The sequence below is a fragment of the Melanostigma gelatinosum genome (assembly GCF_949748355.1).
Source record: "Melanostigma gelatinosum genome assembly, chromosome: 2".
In the NCBI taxonomy this organism is placed as follows: Eukaryota; Metazoa; Chordata; class Actinopteri; order Perciformes; family Zoarcidae; genus Melanostigma; species Melanostigma gelatinosum.
The window spans coordinates 15,272,168-15,292,153 of record NC_136635.1 but is presented as its reverse complement, the minus strand read 5'-3'; the positions used below and the strand labels follow the sequence as shown (position 1 = coordinate 15,292,153).

Below are 19,986 nucleotides of genomic sequence, written 5' to 3'. Positions count from 1 at the left end.
GCTCTGAAACCATGTGACATGGACGTGCACATTAACTACGAGCCCACCCCTGATGTCCCAGATGTCACTGACCTGTCGGGGATGTCCCGGGGAGCTTTAGCCCCTCCTGCTCGAGGCACAGCCTTCGAACCCTTGTTGGCCGTCATGTTTGTCTGCAAACCGCCCACTCACCTGATGGACACAAAGATGTGAAACATTTTTAAAAGCTGCGGCATTCAAGTAAATAAACATGAACTCGTACTGTAGACTGAAACACCTCTACGGTCGTTTGGGTTTGTCAATGAGTCTTGTTAGGAATTTAGACCACAAAATATTAAATGGAATTCAACTTAGTAGATACACAAAATGATCGAGTCCTGTCTTGAGCATGGAATTAAATGTAGTGCCACATCAAATACAAGATGGCCAACATTCCTGTAAGACCACAATTGCTTCACTTTGGCATCAAACTATAAACACAGATTCCAAAAATAACAATTTTGATCACTATAACCCTGTACCTGATATGAGCTTGACTTGACACAACTTGTAACACTCTCAACCCTGTTGTTGACTTTTCTCAATCCCAAATTAACATGAGAAAGGTAGTTGTTGAGCTTGACAACTTTTCGTAAAAGCAAGCTAATAAAAAAATCCTGCAAAGCACTCCACTACACCACAGATGCCATGTTCAATCTTCAGTGTTAACATTGCAGACGAATTGTCATAACCAACACAGCATGCAGACTATGTTGTGCCAGAAAACTCTGATGCTTCGGGCACAGCTTCTGCTCCACTTAAAACAAATTATATTCAAACAAGGTTTGGATCATAGCCATAGAGGAAATTTGGAAAGAATTCCATGATTCTCTGGGTAGCAGCCAGGTGAATAATGGCATTAACCTGGAGAAGAATGTCGTCAAAATTGACCAGTTGGATGTGTGCAGAGACAGAGGTTTAGTAGTTATATTGCAGGTGCATGATGTTTGTTGTGCATGATTTAAATCAAGGTCACCACCATGGATCCCAGTTTATCTGGCACTGCACTTTATGTTTCATTCAATTTTTAGAGGCTGTCGATCCGCTGCCTTCAGGTGGCTGCCGATGATTAACTGATTTTATACAGTCTAAAAGCCGCTGAGGTTAACAGAGATTGGTAATAGTCTCATTTAAGGGTCAATGACGCAATGCTGTTGATATTTAGTACAGCCTGACGATGCTGAATTTTCGAGGCAATTACTGATATTTAAGAGTTCATCACATCAGATACCAAGATATCGCTCGATAGTCTTTTTTTCATAAAGAGACAACACAAACAAACATGTGTCCACAATATTTACTAACTGTGACACTTGAGAAATAGTTAGAAATGTCTCTGATGGACAAACTATGTAAGGAAGACACTGGTGCTAAGTTGCTGCAATCATATCTTTGGCATTTCTGTACTGCGATTACGTATCGATCGACATGTATATATATCAGCTAATATTGGGCGATATATTAGCGGTGTAGCTCTAATATCGAGCCGTGCAGATAGTTTGGGCTTTATTTGCTCAAAGATTTCTGCCTCTACCTCAATGTAATGGAGGTGAATGGAAATATGTTGATGGTGCGAAACAATATTGCTGGGACCTGCTTAAAGCATGCTCTCACACATGCATGTCGTTTTTACTTGTGGACTGTGGATCAGTTTCATTTAACGTGCTCTATTTAACACCGTCAAAGGTCCAAGAACAGCAGGAAAAACAGTTAAGACATCTTCTTTAAAATAAACATTTCCTGGACTTTATCTCAAATTAGACCAGCAGTTAGTTCAAATTGTTGACTATTGCCCCTGAAAATCACTTTCGGAAATGCAGCAATGACCTTTTCAAAGAAGCTCAAAGCGAATGTTCTGGTGCATAAGAAGGTCAAATGGAGATCCTAGAGATTAGAGGTGGAGGATGGGAGGGTGTTTGGCAGCATGGCTTGTTTACAGGAAGTTGTTGTATGAAGAAGCCAGCCAACCAGTAGTGGAGTTGAGTCCTATAGAGACAGATGAGGAGAGAGAGGGAGCATTCCTGCTGTCAGCTATTTCCTGTAACTGTGGATTGTGCTAAGAGGACGGGGCATGCATCATTATTTTTATCAAAGAATTATGTCGCCCTGCTTACTACTCTCCATGAAAAACACTACACTCAAAGTGTATTTTGACAGAAAACAAAATAGGACATGAACACTAGGACCCTCTATATTCTGTGATGCAGACAGTATTTCCGTGATTAAACGTAAATGTGTACAGACATACATTAACCAGTGTGTCAAGTGACTCAAGTTTGAAGGTGACGGAGAGGGACATTTGTTCCAAAATAAGGACACTTTTCAAATAGTTTCCATTAATCAAAGAGCTTTTAACACATTTGGGAGAAAGAATACTGATTGCATTGCAGATTGTCCTGTGAAAACAGACTCTGGATTGCCAAATGGAAAAAAATGGAAAAATGATGTATCCATGATTTTTGACAAAACAAATCATTTTGGAAATGAAATTGAGACCGAAATAACTTAGAACTTGAGAAATACAATATTTCACATTACTCTAAATTAAACCAAATGAAAAAAAACTGCTTACATAAAGTTCAGACACACTGGCAGTTGTGTAACATATTATTTCTGATTACAACCTGCTGGAAAAATGTTGGATGTTTTGGAAGTGGAATTCAATATTCTCTCTTTGATTGAAAACATGAAGCTCCAATTTGTAAAACCTTAAAGGAAAGATACAAAGAGTAGAGAAAAACTGCAATCAGCTGCCAGGAGCTAAAGAAACTAAATTATTTTAAATTGTGTCAGCTCCACACACATTAGTTATAATAAGCAATGTTTATTTGTAAGAATTCATCCTTGTATTTCTTTGGGGGAGGGGGGGGGGGGGGGGCTGAGAAAGCTACAATCACAGAAATGGCTCACAGAGGCCCAAGACAGACTTTGCAGTGTAAACACCAAGGCGTTAGCCAACTGACTTCCTGAGGTCTGATACCATCTCCCTACACAAAATCACAGGCTGTAAACAACCACTTCTAAGAAAGCTCTAGAGTACCTTTTAAGTGCATTCAACCAGATTCAAGACAAATTTTCACTTGAGAAGCTAGCGCCAACGGTCAACAGTGAGAAGTCAACCGCTTCATGCCGACTCCTCCAATCCCGCGAGTGTCTTAATGACAACCTTGACATTAAATGATGGTAAAATGTTTGTGACCACCTGATGATTTTGAATCCAAATATTAATTTGGTCTCCACCAACTCCTGGGGGAAATATCTGTCTCTTTTGCTGCTGAATGTCAATTTACCAGCTTGTCACTAACTGTGTCTGTCTGCTGTTTTGTGCAGGTATAGTGCACAATGAGTTTTTAGTGCTTTTCTTGCTGAAAAAAGCTAGATGGCGCAGCTGGAGACAACACTGATGAGACCGGTGGGACTGAACCAAAACAATAACGTTGTGGTCCATAAAAACCGAAACAATAATCTGAAAGACACCAAAACTCTCCCTAGATCTGAGGGGAACTGAAATGATAATTGATAATTCTCGGTGACTACATCACAAGGAGCAACACCGTTTACATGACACCGCTGTTAATACAAAAATCTTCATTGGAGCAGATTTAGGGGAGAAGTTACGAGTTCTCTCTTTCCCTTTATCCTCATGGAGCAGTCACTGCCATTACTTCAAACTCAAACCAGAGAGATGAGACATCCATGAGTTTGTCTGTCTTTGGCTATGACATAACAAATCCCAAAAGGCTAACTTCCTCTAAGACATTCAATGTCATCATCTTAATGACCTAATGGCTGGATTTTTCCTGGTTTTGTCATGTTCATATACCAGAAGCACTAATTGATTACATGAGAGGCATACCTATGACGCATATCTTTCTCAGCAACAAGAGCATATTCATGAAATGAATGAGTCTCCATTCGACTATCTGGGCTGGAATGATAGAGCCCTTTGTGTTTAATACGTCCTTGAGAGGGCGATGTGGTTAAAAAGTACCGTAAGTCTCTTATCAGCTGTGTGTGCGTGTGTGTGTGTGTGTGTGTTGTGTGCGTGTGTGTGTGTGCGTGTTAAAGAGACAGACTAGATTAGCAGGTAAAATATCTTTCAAAAGAGATTCTGCACGTCATTGGCCCTGTCAAATATGACAGATCATCCGATACACTTTTCTCTGAACTAAAAGCAGGAATGTACGAATAGGTTCCCCATCCATCAGACCTGCGGCTGCATTCGAAATGTGAAAGAATGTTTTCAGAGGGTGAAAGAAAGCAGATGAGAGGGGCAGAAACACCTGGACCTGATGCCAAGAGCTTGTTTTTTATTCAACAAAGACTACACTCAAATATGTGCTCTCTCAGCACCTGGCATTTGATGTTCAGACTATGAGAGCACAGCACAATTTTATGACGTCATAACTTTCACGAACCTCTGACTGGGTTCAGTTTGAGACCTTTGTTTATCCTGAAATATGCAGTAGCAGACACAAGTCTAATATTGTCTTCTTCTGCCTCTTCCTACTCTGCTTTTCTGGCTGACCTGGTCCTCATTTTCTGCTGATCAGCAACCTGACTTCAAGGTTTTTAAAAAACCGACGACCGAGCTTACAGTCAGCCAAGAAGCAACGGAGAAAAGAAGAGCGAAAATTGGCTATAAATTTCCAACTCTTTCCAGACGTCACAACTCACTGGCAGGCATGAGCCCACACAATGATACAAAAAGAGACAAAAAGAGACTCGAGCTGGTATGTTGAACAAAGCATTGTGGGAGTTCTGGTCGAAAGGAAAGAAGCTCTTGATACTCAATAATTCAGTCTGCATGAAAGCATTCACGAGACACTATGAGCTGTACCTGACAAATGTACACACAAACAAACAACCTTGTACTGCAGGACAAACATAATGGAAAGGCAGAACCTCTCAGCTGAAACTAGAAGATTGATGTGTCACACTCTGGATGTATATTCTTTACAGAACCAGCTGACTCTGGATAGCAGTGTAAGGCTCTGGCATGCCCTCAATATGTCTCCATGTAAAAGAAAACCACCAAGGTTGGTGCACATAGCTGTACCTATATAATTAGCCCCATACTCTACCACATAGCTCACCATGCTGCCACTGTATAGCTCAATTGACCAGGTGCAACCAATTCTTGGAATCTTTTTTTATCTTGTTTTAAGCCACTTCAGCTTCTTTTTTTCCCCTGAGTGACCATGGCATATTTTCTCTTTGTGGAGAAGAGGAAAAACCCTTCTGTGTAACCTAGATATGAGCATGCACAGCTGCAGAGGCAGGCATGTGGAAAACAGGCTTAAATCTATCTGAGCTGCAGCGGGGGTGCTAGAGTTTGTGTCACAGAGCTGACCTCTGACACACAGTCTTTGACTTTTCTAAGGACATTAAAGCAGATAAGATGTGTTCTTGTTTGCTTCTGTTTTAAAGTCAGAGTTCAGCCAAGCCAACAAAAACAATAATAATTTGTACATCACCTGTGTTGTTGCTAATTGTCTCTACTATGAGCAAATATGTCAATCTTAATCAGCTTCAAGATGTTAAATATTAAGGTAACACTTGATTTTTGTCCTGAAATGGGATGTTTCACTTTTAATTTGCAATCCACAAGCATTTTTTGAAAGAAATCAGCCAAAAGCCGACCCAGTGTGTTTTCCCATAAACAACTGTTGTAAATAAAAGACGGTGCAAGAAAATAAAGCAGTGGGAGAAACACCTGCAATGTCATCACTTCTTCATAAATCTGCTCGATCATTATATTTGCTAAACCTCTCATTATACACTTTCAAACTAAGCAAGTCATAAAATCTTCCCAGCAGTCGCCATTGGTTTCTTTTGACCATGAAGGTGATCTTTACCTAATGACCGATTATGTCATTCAGACTTGCTAAAGCACAAATTCAAACCGCTAAGAAAAACAAATGATTGGAGACTTACTTTAGATGGTTCTCTGGCTTCCAAAGGTTATATTTGCAATACTACTTTTACCTAAAGTAGTAAGTGAATTAATGAAAGATAACTAGAAATGATCTCAAAAAGGAAACAGTAGTGTACATGATGACAACGTTACACAATGAAATACCTTCGATTACATGATCTGGGAATCTGACGATTATGTTACAAGAGAAAAGCACTTTATTATAGGTTATAGGCTACAGGCTGTCTACATTACGAAGAGAATGCGGGTGTGTTTTTTAGCTAAAAGATCCACAAATACAGCCGCCGCTGTTTGCATTCAGACATGAAAGCTAGTCGTGAACTGCTTGTATCGGAGCCAGCGATGTCAGATTAACATTAGCATCCTGAATCAATGAAGGCATCTCACTACATCTTAAAGTCGACATTTGGATCATGCGGATCCAAAACTGAAAACCCAAATAAGAGACAATAAAGACATGCCACCTGCATTGAGCAAACCCAGTGAAAGTGTAAAGTATTATCTCAAGCAACAAGTATCAAAGCAAAGTCAGAGGCTGTAAACCTTGGACGACGAATCAGAGATGGATGAAGTGTTCAACAGTAACTAGCACAGGAAAACTACAAGACAGCCACTCATATTCTAATCAGCAAACACGGACAAACATGTCTGTCAAGAAAGAAAGAAAAAAGAACAAAACAGCAACACAACAGACATCGCTTTTCTGTCATTTCTGTATTACGAAAATGGACAACCTGTCACAGGTTGGATAGACTCTGCGTCTGACTTCCAACTGTGCTGTAATACAAGTTACGCGTCCTATAGCCAGGCACTTAAGCTACAAATATAAATGACCATCAGGGTGGATGTGTCATGAGGGGCAATGGAAAGTGGAAGTAGATTTTCTCATCGAAAGAAGCATTTTTTTCTCAGTGGATGATAACTTCAGTTGAGCTCGGGGGTTCAAGTTCAGAGAGATGGTCTTGTGACCTGAACAACACTCAACTGAGAAATTTGATTCGAAGAAATGATATAGAAATATTCTCTCCACTCTAAACAGCTAACTTTGGCTCCCTTCAGTGACCCTGCACAAAACAGCGCTGATCTATGGCAAACCGTATCAGACTCTTAACACGGAGCAACAATCACTCATGTATTAAGCGTATGAGTGTAAATTAAAGTACTGATGAACAGCAAGAATTCTCCAAGAATCACTTTAATAAAAGATTAAAAAACACTGAATGTCCAGTTAAACTTATAAAGTGATGAAAAGAGGAAAGATGTGTGAATTTCTGTCTACTTTTGTGAATCACCGTTACACCAACAAAATACAACAGGATTCTTGAAACTGGCAGCTCGGAGACATTGTTGTTACGTTTTATTAAAATCCTTAGCAAATCACACCAGTCACACCAAAACTATTTGGATGGATAGATAGCAGCAGGAGAGAGTAAAATCCCTTTCATTACGATGCTGAGTGAACAGTGTATTTAAAAGCGTCTGGTGATAGGCCAGACTCACTACTGTTTATCTGAAAGGAGAACAGAGAAGAATTTCCTCAATAGCTTTGTGTTGACAGTCCCGTCCAGTAAGAGGCGAAGGTCATTGTTTGATCTGCACAATAGAAAGAGTTTAAGGGGAATAAAGACAGCTAAAGAAAGCCAGTAATGTCTCCAGGGTTTGTATTATAGTGTATAAGATAAGATCATCAGGATTTAAGTTGTAATCTGTTAAGAAACTCACATTCATGATAGACGCAGCAAAGCTTCTCATATTTAAACAAACCACTCAGTGAGAGCATGCCTCATGCTCTAAATGTGACAATGTGTTAATACATTCACAATTGGATGTGTTTAGAATCTTTAACTAAATCTGCATCAGGATCTTTATCCAAGTAAGTGCAGGAAGCCATAAGAAAGTGGAGAAAATGTCTTTTAAAAAGGCACATCTTTCAGTCTACAAGATTATTTTAAAGATTCCCGGATCCATATCTGCACCAAAGTGCATTTTTGCATAACCCTAACCAAAATGTATTGTAATCACCTATAAGTTTAAAATTTAAATGAAAAATAAGCTTTGGTCAAAATGATATCTCCCCAACTAACTAACTCAGCAAGGCAGGAAAAAACTACAACACTGATATGAATTTTGTTTTAAGATTATTATATTAAACCTTTACTGTTTCGTTCATGACATGTAGGATGTCATATACAGTAGGCTGCATGCGTCTGTGCTGTGTAGGCCTACAGCACATACAGCATTTACAAAGAGCACTGCATGTATACAACCTTGTAGAGAAATCTGTATAGACTATGACCATAAACACACTGTCGGACAAAACTCACAGCACGCATTTAGAGGTCCCATATGTTGTTTCATGCGTTTTATCTCCCTGAAATACACAAAAGAGTGTCCCCTCTAAATCCAAACTACAACAGGAAAAGGACGCAGTGAGTCCAGTGATCTGATCTGGAGTCCTGTGCGGTTTCTGTTTATCAGCTGGTTTGACTTGTTCGGATGTTAAGGCGATAACTTTGTCTAATTACAATCCACAGAGTTGCTGCCTGTATCCGCTGGGACATTTTTCTTCATTCAAAGGGTCAAAAAAAAAAAAAAGACAGTCTGGTGTTTTAGCCTGCTTACTGCACTTCATCGCTTAAACATGTAGCTGTTAGATGACCAAATAAGGTCACATGGAGATTAGGACTACATTTAAACGCACCTTGCAACTTTTTTTCCCCCCAATACCTTTTACGTTTTTCTTTCGGACCCTTGTTTTTGGCAGTTTGTACCGTTTTCCTACCACGAGCTAAAAGTGTAACCCTCGTCAATAACAGCTAAAAAAAAAAAAAACGTTACCTCCGAGTTTCTCCTCATATCCATGGCTGCTGACATTTTGAGATAATTCCCCTTTACGCATACATCCGTCTGCGCGTTAAGACACTTTTTTGTGCCGGAAACCTGCCCTTCTCAATGAACTCCGATTTATGTCTTTCCAACCAAAACCGATAAAAAGGGTAAAAGCTCGTGCCTCCCCTCTCACAGCCTGCTGCAGGGTGGAAGGCAGGACTTGTTACCATGGAGTCGGGTTGTTTGCCCCCCACTTTTCTCTGGATTTGGCCCCCTGCCCTCATGCCCTCCTCAGACAGGCATTCAGCCCCTCTCCCTTGTTTATTGTCACGGTGGGGCCAAGGAGTGTGGATGAATATTCACGAGCTGAAGGGGCTGCTGGCTGCTGATGGGATGAAACCCATGTTGCCAGCATTGCACCACATTGTCATGCTGAAATCCCCCACACTACTTGGCCCATGGGAATATATTTCAACCGCCACACAAAGATGTCTTTCATTTGTCAGAGATGACTGTGTAACCAAGCAGCCCAGGGACCAGTTGCGGAAGAAGTATTCAGATATTTTAGAAAAAAAATACACAAGTATTCCCATTCAAATGCACTTAGAAGTCTACCAGAAGTAAAGGTACTCATTATGCAGAAGGGTCCGTTCTTCAGAAATGTATTGAAGTAGCAGTACAAAGTAGCACAAAATGGAAATATTCAAGTAAAGTGCAAGTCCCTCATAATTGTACTTAAGTATGCTTAAATACATGTCCTTACTGTACTTGCATTTCTCCACAGCTAGAGAGCAGCGACAGTGACCAGGTTTTGAATCAAAGACATTTGGCAGATATTTAGTGGTGGAAGAAATATTGGGATCCTTAAGTCAAAATCGTGATAGCACAAGGTAAAAATACTGCATTACGAGTAAAAGTCCTGCATTTGGAATCTTATATAAGTGACATAACACGAATATTATTCAAAATGTGCTTGTATTTTAATTAATTTAGTGAATTAAGTTAAGATTAAATACATCAAAATACCTCTCAAAGAGTTACACCCACTGAAAATCTTTACTTGCAGCAGTGATGCAGAGGCATACTCCAGGACCCCATGACATCACTTGTGGGTGTGGTTACAGGTGCAACACAACCCCAAATCTGTCAGCAGATGCAGCCTGGTGTTAAGTTACTCTTTACGTCAAGTTAGCAAATGTGCGTATATTACATTCCACTTTTGCATATCGCTCAACATATTCTCAACAAATCTAAAGTGGCTGGGTGTGCTTTAGAGCTCAACCACAGGTCTAAACTGGAGGTGACCACAAAAATGAAAATATTCATCCATAATATAATACCCCCCCCCCCCCCCCCCCCAGGTCTGAGTTAACTCCAACCCAAATTACACCACTTAACTCTCTCTGTGCTGTGGTTCTGGGGCATTCGCTGAATCACACAGAGCAGCTTTGTAATGTAATCCCACGTAAAACATCTCAGACTGTATACTGTGCATGTTCATTGGGATGTTTATCTACTGTACATAGCACCTTTCGAGAATGTAGCAGTGCTTTACAGTAAACATGACATAAACACATACATTTCTTTAAGAAATCCAATGTGTTGATCAAAGCTGATCAAAATAATCACAGAACAAACAAAACAAAACGTATCTGCTCTGTAGGAATTACATGACAGGGATCATCCTCATCATAAATACCTTTTATAATCTGATTCATCCTGAAGTTAGAGTTCTCAGTAACACCTTGTCCCAGAAAAAAATCTAATAAAAAATAACAGAAAGGTTGAACATCTACAGTTCCCGCTGCTGACGAGGACTGTGATTCAGTTAAAAGCTCCAGAACAAGCAAGTAAGTGGACCTTGATTGGAGATTGTTTTGTTGAGGACAATTTGAACTCTAGAGCTCGGCACCGAAACGTTTTGTCGGGTTTTTTCAACTGTTTTACGATATATTTAACTGTGAAAGTGCTCCTACTCACAATATATTCATCATGCTTTCAAACATGAAATCCTATTCCATTCATATGTTTACGTTTTAATGCTGCTGCATGCAACATCTTTACACCAAATGTGGCAGCACGACCCATCCATAAAACCTCTCCTTTCAGTCTCTTGGGGTGTCTTATCGTCCCACAGAATTGGGACTTGGGACTTGGGAACAGAGGAAGTCACAAAACTCAGACATCCGTCATCACAGTTCGTCCCATTAAGTCAGCAAGAGGCCTACAAGCGCTGCCACTGTGCAGCTTTTATCAGAGACCCACTTAAAACCTTTCCAAGGTCTCATAAAAGAATGTCCTTCCTGAAAACACTGCAAATCCTCACCGTCTGAGCACCAAAGACAGAGGCAGTGACTCCTTTTTGTGGGATGTTTTACCAGAAGTTTGTACTCTCATGGAATTCATTGTTTCCATTGATCGCGGCGCCATCTGCATTTGTCATTAAAAGCCACATCCTCTTCTTGCATGACATGGGAGCATCAAACTAAGTTCAAAACATAGCATGGTGTGCATCTGCACACATAAGTCGTTACGTCTTCGACAGGACGCTCTGTGCGATGCCAGGCTCCAAAAATGTAAGACACAGAAAGTTTTAGGAGTAACCAGAGCTCTGATGCTGTAAATCTTAGATCTGTCTTCCCACTCTCATGACTATACACCTGCTAAAGCCACGTCCACAAGGGAATGAGTGTTTATTTTCTCAAATGAAATCCCTAAACCGTATGTGTGATTGTTAAGGATCCACCGTGAATCCCAAATCCTAAAACAGTCAAGGGGGATTATTTCACAGCTCTATGGGGATTTTCCCGCCTACACCTCAGATTCTTTCTTCCAGCTTCTTCTGCATGTCCACATGGCTTGAGGGGTCGAGAGGAGCTAAGGGAATATTGAACCCATTTGAAGATATATTTGGTGCATTAAACACCATATTGGGTTTCACAAACAGACCCGAGGCAGCTCTTAAACTCCAGGATTAAGTTGAAGCTGACATGTCTCGTCAACACTTCTGACAGCACTGTCAGAGAAGACTTGTCAAGTGAAGATACCCTCTCCTCGATACGCTGCAAGCGTCTTCTGCACAGCAGCTGAAAATAATATGAACTACTTCATTTTTTCTAATACTTAAATGCCAAACATGTAACATTGTCTATTTGCCAAGTGAGAATAACAAGGAATGTAAACTGTTAGATTATTCGCTTTAGGCACACTTACAACCTGTTTTATTGAATTATACAGTCACCATTTCTACAACAAATGGAGAGGATACAAAATGACGCTTACGACCTTGTGTGTATGTGTTGGCAACTTGTGTTGCTGTTAGTACTGGGAACTCTATCTTTCGGATACAGTATGCACCATAACCTGATTGATACAATGACACTCAATTAGAAACGTTTGATTTTAATCAACAAAAATCGGTTACAAACCGAATAAATCTTCGATTCATGGATTAATAACTTGAAATGGAACATTTTGTCTGAAAACCAGAAGTTTCATAGTTCGCTCAATGACAAGTAACACCATGTGTTAAATAAGTGCAGAGCTGCAGTTTTCATAACACACTGTGCACCATTGTTTAGCACAAGCACAGTCCTTTATCTCATGGCATGTTAACTTCTCCCCGCACAGCAGCTAAAGCATCAGTCTGCCTACTGACTCAGACACCTTGAAGGCAGATGCAGCGTAATGGTTTGATGTGTGTGGCGGGTTTGGCAAAGTGTCTCAATGAAACTCAAACTCGTTGGGACATGAAGGAAAAGGTAAACACAGGTGAGTGTGTCAACACTGTATGAGTGTAACAGACATGAGTTGTCTTGATGGATCAAATGCAAAGGCTGAGGCGCCCCCTGTAGGTCAACACCTGCAAATGCAGCACGAAAACTGAGAAGAACTACTTTTTCCCCCTAAACGTCAAACTGTGGATTAGACAATGCAACAACATCGATCAAAGTCAGCGTGTATGAACAACTTCATGTCGGTCATGTCAATCAGGTCAACAATACAACAGACTACAAGATACAAAGAAAGTTTCTTTTCTCATCAACACAACTCTCTGAAGATGCTACAAATACTGTAAGTTACTTAAAAAGGCAAAGGAATGTCGGTGGATTTCCATATATACATTTAATGAGGCGAAACAAACAGCTTACCTGTCTGTGTGTGTGCTGTTGCAGTGTTTGCTCAATGATCCATTCTTTAACAGAGAGTGTGAGTCGCTTTCTGTCTGAACTGCCTGAAAACTGATTTTTTTTCTTCTTCTTTTTCTGCGGAAAATAGTCTCCTCCGTATAACTGGATGAAATGTGAAAGAAAAAAAGGAAAAGTGGACTGCACAGGAAATGATGACGCATCTGTATGGAAATCACTTTGCTTAATAACATCGCAGAGGCTGAGGGTTATCTAACATTTGCAGGCAAATTAAAGTTGCCTTAGTTTAGTTCACCAGATGTTAATGAAGAGTTGAACTGCCCGTTTCTAGACGTTTTTGAGTGAATGAAGGCAGAATCATGTCAACATGTTTGTAGTTTTTTGAAGGGAATTATACTGAGTATGTTTACCATTGGCAGTGTCAAATTGAATGTAAAAAAAAGTTGCCAAGACAGTGAATAGAAACCATGTGTCAAAATCCAGTTTTAATGCTCTAAATATTTTAGTTGATGCACATCCTGAAGCAATTTTGCATTTAAATGATCACAACTGTATGACGAACCCAAGACAAGGTATTATACCAGTAGATTTAAATAACACTGGGCAAAATGAGTTGGGAGAAGGTCATGTCATTTATTGCAAGGTGCATCTGCATATTCCTCCTGGTTGTGGTGAGCGATGTTGATTTCATCAAAATATAGAAATTGTGTTCATGTCAACGCAGAGGTGCGTAGTAGAATCTGGTAAGCAGATTGTTTAGCTGGTCAGGCCTGCAGCTAATGTAAAGCACAAAGACATTTCAACAAATGCAAGAATCACAAATATGACATCAATTTATTTCAAAGTTAAAGGTATAACATATACAATCGTTAAGAACACTTCCATAAGTGCGTGCACAGCCCCACTACACGATCAACTCCCTTGCACTCAGAATAACACCACTGCTGCCTGATAGACAACAAGGACCTTCACAGTGGAACTGATGTTAGACCGAGCACATAGAAGTGCCAAAATAAAGACCACTCATTCGATTTGTTTCGGCAGTTGAAGAGAGCACCGACGTCAGGAGGGTCTTCAACGGACGAGGATCAATAGCACAGCTACGATTACTATGACATCACCAAGAGATTGCATCGATTCCTGCAACGAGGTTCAGTGACCCTACTTTGCAATACCAAATTAAATGTGAAGCGTTAAATGATGGATTTCACACCAGTTATCAGACATGAAACATCATGGTAGGAATGAAGGATTCAAAACACATTTATAAAAGATTTGTTATAAAACATGCATTTTTTGAAGAAGGCTGAAAGATTCATATTGTACACTTTTTCCTTTCTCCTGCGGTGAGAGCAATAGTTTCAAGTTATATTAGTTTTTTGGGTGTGGAAAGTACCCACCAGCTACATGGTCAGATCATGACTGCAGCCAGGAGGCTGCTCTAGTTATCCAGTTCACCAACATCTGGATGTTTTACTCTGACAGCCAGTAAATGCTTGTAAATGTGAAAGACTTGCCAGCTTTGGACTGTCGGGACTCCACCTGACACTGTGGCGTGAAAGAGTTAGAGAACGTTACAAAATATTCACTTGAAAGATTTATTTTGATCTCACATTTATTAAGTCTCGCCCATCAAATTCTTCACTGCAGATTTTCTGGTGACTTGGCGCTTCTTCAAACCAGACCGCAGGCAGAGAGTAAATTCTCTTTTTGGAAAAATGCTATTTAAGACTGTTCATTCAAGATTGTGCAGAAATTAATTCACTGTGATCTCTTGTGCTGCCTGCAGACGAAATAAGAGTTCCCAGCTTTGATCGTACATTTAACAGGGACCTCTGCTCTACAGATCCACATCTCCTCACCGTGTTCACCTGGGAAGTGTCACACTGGAAGAGATGCAAACCACAAATGAGAGAAAGGAAGTGATATAAATTGAGGAGTCTGTCACAGTGATTCTTTTTTTTTTTTTCTTCTTCTTTTTTTTTTTTATTTTTTACTCTCGCTCGCAGGGCAGTTTAACTGAGAACAACGTGACGGTCGAACACAGACTTCCTCTGTTCCTGGACCTGCCTCCTCCAGCGCTGCTGGGCATGCTCCACTTTGTTCAGCATGTTGGGTCGAGAGTGCGAACGGGACAGAACATTGTGAGCGTTGGCAAAAGGCTGCTGGTCCTGAAAACACAGAATGGAGAAAAAAACAACCTACATGATGAGCCTAAAAAGGTGCGACATAGGTCAGTGGGTCATTTATAGGTTCATCTAGTAAGACTAGGGAAATAGGAAATGCACAAACTACCTCGTTAAATTCCTTTTTAAAACAAATTAGAATTACATTTCCTCATGTGTTCTTTATTCTCTCTTTAAAGTATTTTGTAACTTGTTTTGAGTGCTGTAAAATAAAGTCACAATTGCTACTCTCAGAAGAGCACATAATAAAAGTAAAGGCAGGAACTGGATTGGGAGGATCACAGCCACATCTGTGGCAAATGTGTTGAGGAAAATAAACCAAGATTATCAGTTGGGCAGCCTCTCTGTATCAAAGACTGACTAAACATTACAAGCCCACCATTTCCTCTCTAATTAACATAGCAGCAGTACTTGCCCCTCATACTGGTTTTGCTTTCAAATCTCTCCCCTTTGTTTTGGTCCAGTGACAAGCGACAAATAGTCTAAACTTTGGGTGAATTAGATATTTGGAAGCTTTAATTTAAAGCTTTCTCTGGCAGTTTAAACAGCAGTTTTCCTATTCTGTTGCAGTGCAACAAATACAGTAAACGCTAATAGCATGTCTTCCATTATTTCCTGACAAACAGCTTAGTAACCTCTACTTTTAATTTAACAGACGTTAGACAGTGTACCAGCATCTATCGAAATGTTCACACTAACCATGGAAAACTATTGCTGAATCACATTTTCACAGCAAAAGCTTTGTTCGGAGAAACCTCTCATGTAACGCTTACTCTTGGTGAAACCACATCGATGTTCTCAGCAAGTCAGCTGCAGTCCTCCCTCCCTCCCTCCACTCAGGCAAAGGCTTTCACTGTTTTCCTTTGTCATATCTAAAATATAACATCTAAAAACTGAGTCGTACTGGAGGAGGCCACATTGATTTACTGCTCTTTAAAATGCACTTTCAGCATTTATATTTAATGGTTTCCTGAAATAGTTAATAGTGCAAATGATAACTATACCAGCAACTAGATTACAGTGAGAACCATGAGGCTAAAAATATGAATATGTTTTTGAATTCAGTGCAAAAGTGAGATTACACTAAACCCTCAGTTTACCTAAAGCTAGCCAGTGATTCGTTTTCTTTTCTACTCTCTCATATGCGGTAATGGGAACCGGCATATTTTACACTCATTATATTTCAATGTTTACCAGGAAACCCGTTTCATGCTGCCTGAGACTGCAAGAAAATTCGGAGAGCAGTCTTTACTGCCTGAATTCTAGAAACAGAGTGGAAAATCTGTTTGTTTCTGATGTATGCCTAAACATGACCTGCCACTGTAAGAGTACATACATTGTCAAAACCTTTTGGGTTGAAAATGAATACAAAAATACATTTTGGAAACAGACTACTGTTTGGCTTTGGCTTTAATCACACGACCTGATAAAGACACCTGGTATCTCATTTAATGAAGTTGAAGAATCAGGTTACACGCGTGTACAGATGGTGTGATGTGAACAGAAAAGGGTTGAAGCTGCCGGCATCGAATCACTCGTCTTATCGTTTCCCTGCTGCAGCTCTTTGCCTGTGAATGTGGTTTCTAATGGATCTGATGCAGAGTGAGCTCACTCTCTGTGTATGGAACCAGTATTACCACACAGCACTACTTGAAGGGTCTGTTCGGCTTGGTGTAGCTGCTGTAACACTCCATTAAAATAGACATCTTCATGTTTATGTCACCTAAAGATTCAGATTCAGTATTATGTGTTGCGTCTTATGTGTAATTTGGACATATGAGATTAGATTTTACCCATAAAGGATGAATCCCATGTGACATGTTGTGCAAAGGGAGGTTAAAGAAAATATAATGAAATTCTCATGGCAGGAAATAATTTAGAGTAACTCTCTTAGTACCAGAATTACGACAATATAAAAACGTATTGTATGTTAACAGTGAGTTGCAATGCTAAAAACATCAAGAGGAATACATACCCCAACTTCATCATCATTTTCGATAAGCTGTGAGTGTCCAAATAGACGCCTCTTCAATATCGGCTCCAGGAGAGTCAGGTAGACCATGTAGAGCAGCAGCAGGCCCAAAATGGAGAGGTACATTATGATGGTGACCTAAATATTCAGAATGATTACTGATTGGTTTCCTTTGAAAGGATCCAAACACAGTGAATAATTGATAATTAATACAATCATTAGGTGGCGCACAACAGTGAATTAAGTGACAATACAGATACAACGGTATTGACAATCCTTTCAATGTGAACTTACCTTAATTGTCCCCGAGCTCCTCTCTTCATATTTACACTCGCAGCGTAAACAGTACGCCTCCACATCCTTTCCGTCAACCGGCATCGGTGTAACCACATGGAGACAGTTACTGAACACCGAGAAAATAACATTAACGAGCTAGTAGGAAGCAGGAAATGGACACTTCATGTCATTCAGGGAAGTGTGATGACACATCACTTTTGCATACCAGTCTTTAAGAGAGACATTTTGTTTGTAGATCTGACCCTCGATTTCTCTGTACGGTGGACAGATGCATTTACAACGGATGTCTTCAGAATTCTGTAACAGATCACATACATCATAATGTTTTCACTTCACACATACCTGCACATGTAACTGGTAACACACACACACAATATGTATGTCATATTTAGTTTCTGTGTTGATTTAATGGCCTTATTGTTCAGTCTTGTGCTCCTTTACTTTAAAATTGCTATTATTTGAATTAAATGAACAAACTCATAACCTTTGTTTCGATGCCATCCATACTGTACATTTTCCTCTTATATCTTACGTCACATGACACAGACATAGTGATCATTAAATTGGTTATTGATTGACAAGCAGCTAAAGATGATGTCAGCTGTTAGCTTCTCTACATAAGTAGCATTTTAGCTACAGTATAAACTCAGGTGTCAGTCGGTTGGCCACACCAAGCTGAAAGTAACGCGGTGTTATAACGTTACAACAGTCCGTGGGACTTATGATGTTGCGTTTTGTTTAGCTAATGTTTGATGTAACTTTAACAACACCTGCGACATCGTTTATCTGAGCGTCACAGGAACGTCTCAAACTCAACAGTTTGCAGAGCTAACGTTCATATTTTTAGGGAGATTTAAAGAGGAGCGGATTCAGTTTGATAAGCCATCATCAGAGTGTTCTCTCTAACGCCAGGTTAGCTAACCTATGCTAGTAAAGATTAGCCTTACCTTCGCTGTCACTTGGTTTAAAAGCACAAAACAAGCCACAGAGAAAGCCTGGAGAAGAAACACAGACTTCATCTTTAACGTGACAGTCTGTAACAGATTTACAAAAACTACCGTTCAACTATTTACAGAAACACCACCAGCAGTGTAAATAACAGCCTAACTGTCGACTTTAGCCATCAAGCTAGAAATAAGGTAAACACCAGCTCCCCAGCAGCTGACTTGCAGTTTCCGGAAATGGCGTTCGGTTTCTGCACACGCGATCACTGAAAACGAGTTCGCGGATATGGAGGACAGAATATGATTTAAGTATAAATAAATAAATAAATGAATACAGGAATAAATAAATAAATGCTTAAATAAATGTTTGGATACAGAAATAAATAAATAAATAAAATAATAATTAAATGCTGAAATAAATACAGAAGTATGGAAAAAATTGACATTTGTCTCCTTCTGGTTCTTCTGTGCTGGTGGGTTTGGGAAGCTCCTCACACACACAGGAAACTGTCAGCAGCTCTTTGAATATGCTCAGAAACCAAGAAGGAGACAGACGGTTCAGGCTGAACGAGAAATAATAATTCTAAAAGCTTTAAGGTATTTCAGTTATTTATTCATTTCTGGATTTATAAATTGTTTTTATACATTTATTTATTTATGCATTTATTTATGCATTTTTTTTATTCCTGTATTTATTCATACATTTATTTATACATTTATTAATTCATTTTTTAATTGATTTATTTTTATTTTCGTCCTCCATTCATGACAGGCGGTGAACTGTAAAATACTTGTAATCAATGCTCCTTATTTTTTTTAAAGCATCGTTTGGTTTGGTATTACATGTAACTTGGTGAAATAATCCATAACTCTTTAACTTTAAAAAATTCTGAGAAAACCTCCGAAAAAAACCGAGCTACACTCCGCCCTTGCTGATAACCCGGTGGTTATAAAACGAACGCACCCCTTGGTTCGCCATCGTAGCAGACAGTCGGGGTACCAAGCGTTAGTTAGGCGACAATCAAGACGTCTGTGGGGAAAGTGGGGTAAAAATCTGCATGAAATAGTGTACCAAGATAGGATATGGAGGAGACATAACAGGACATGAAATATACATAACATGTATCGTCATTATTGCACTTTATATTTGTTTACATGTATTTACACTACCTGTACGGCCTATTTATATCTAGGTTTAAACTACTTGTATTTATATTTACCTATTGCACTTCATGTTGCACTATAAGTCTATACCTTATCTTGTGTCTTGTTAAATAGTTGCAGTTTCCTTATATTCGAAATTATGTAAATGGTAAAGGATATACAAAAGTCACTTTACCTTAATATCTAAAATAAGTAGTTCAATGTACATCTGTAGTCACATGCCGGCAGTCAGCAATTAAAACGGAAAGGAGTGTGATGTGTATGTCCAAACACTCCTTTGGTGCTGAGTATATTTTAACTTTAAGTTCATGTCATGTCACAAACAGTAATGGTGTGTATGTGAATGAAATGCAATAAACAATTAAAACGTTGTTTGGTGCCATAAAAAATGATAAATGCATGGGGAAAGGCAATACAAACACATCATATGTTTCCTATCTTTATTTACAGCATATTAGATGTACAAAACCATACAAAATATACATACATG

General features: G+C 39.4%; 2 protein-coding genes across 4 annotated transcripts in view; both read right to left on the bottom strand.

The window, feature by feature from the left end:
* Positions 1-13,020, bottom strand: part of dennd2b (DENN domain containing 2B) — a 42,846-nt gene extending 29,826 nt beyond the window's left edge. For 2 of the 3 annotated variants that reach the window (XM_079293725.1, XM_079293727.1), the window contains exons 1-2: positions 8,795-8,918; positions 73-171 (exon numbers count right to left, since the gene is read on the bottom strand). In XM_079293725.1, the coding sequence (XP_079149851.1) occupies positions 73-146 (74 nt within the window). In that variant the 5' untranslated portion in view covers positions 147-171; positions 8,795-8,918. Of the gene's footprint in view, positions 1-72; positions 172-8,794; positions 8,919-12,936 lie in introns of those variants that run through there. The other variant, XM_079293726.1, reaches the window with a different exon arrangement.
* A 726-nt stretch (positions 13,021-13,746) lies between these two features.
* On the bottom strand, positions 13,747-18,548 carry tmem9b (TMEM9 domain family, member B). Its single transcript, XM_079285020.1, has 5 exons — positions 18,336-18,548; positions 17,594-17,685; positions 17,386-17,494; positions 17,095-17,229; positions 13,747-15,104 (listed from the first exon to the last, which is right to left on the bottom strand). The coding sequence occupies exons 1-5, from the start codon at positions 18,405-18,407 to the stop codon at positions 14,949-14,951; spliced, it is 564 nt and encodes a 187-aa protein (XP_079141146.1). The 5' UTR covers positions 18,408-18,548; the 3' UTR covers positions 13,747-14,948.
* Positions 18,549-19,986: the final 1,438 nt, after the last annotated feature.

What these genes read in the sequence shown, in the direction of transcription:
- tmem9b (XM_079285020.1), bottom strand. Translation starts at nt 18,407, where the DNA reads ATGAAGTCTGTGTTTCTTCTCCAGGCTTTCTCTGTGGCTTGTTTTGTG. An exon ending in GGAGCTCGGGGACAATTAAG is followed by an intron (nt 17,230 to 17,385) that starts GTAAGTTCACAT and finishes CTGAATATTTAG; the next exon opens with GTCACCATCATAATGTACCT. An exon ending in AAAATGATGATGAAGTTGGG is followed by an intron (nt 15,105 to 17,094) that starts GTATGTATTCCT and finishes CTGTGTTTTCAG; the next exon opens with GACCAGCAGCCTTTTGCCAA.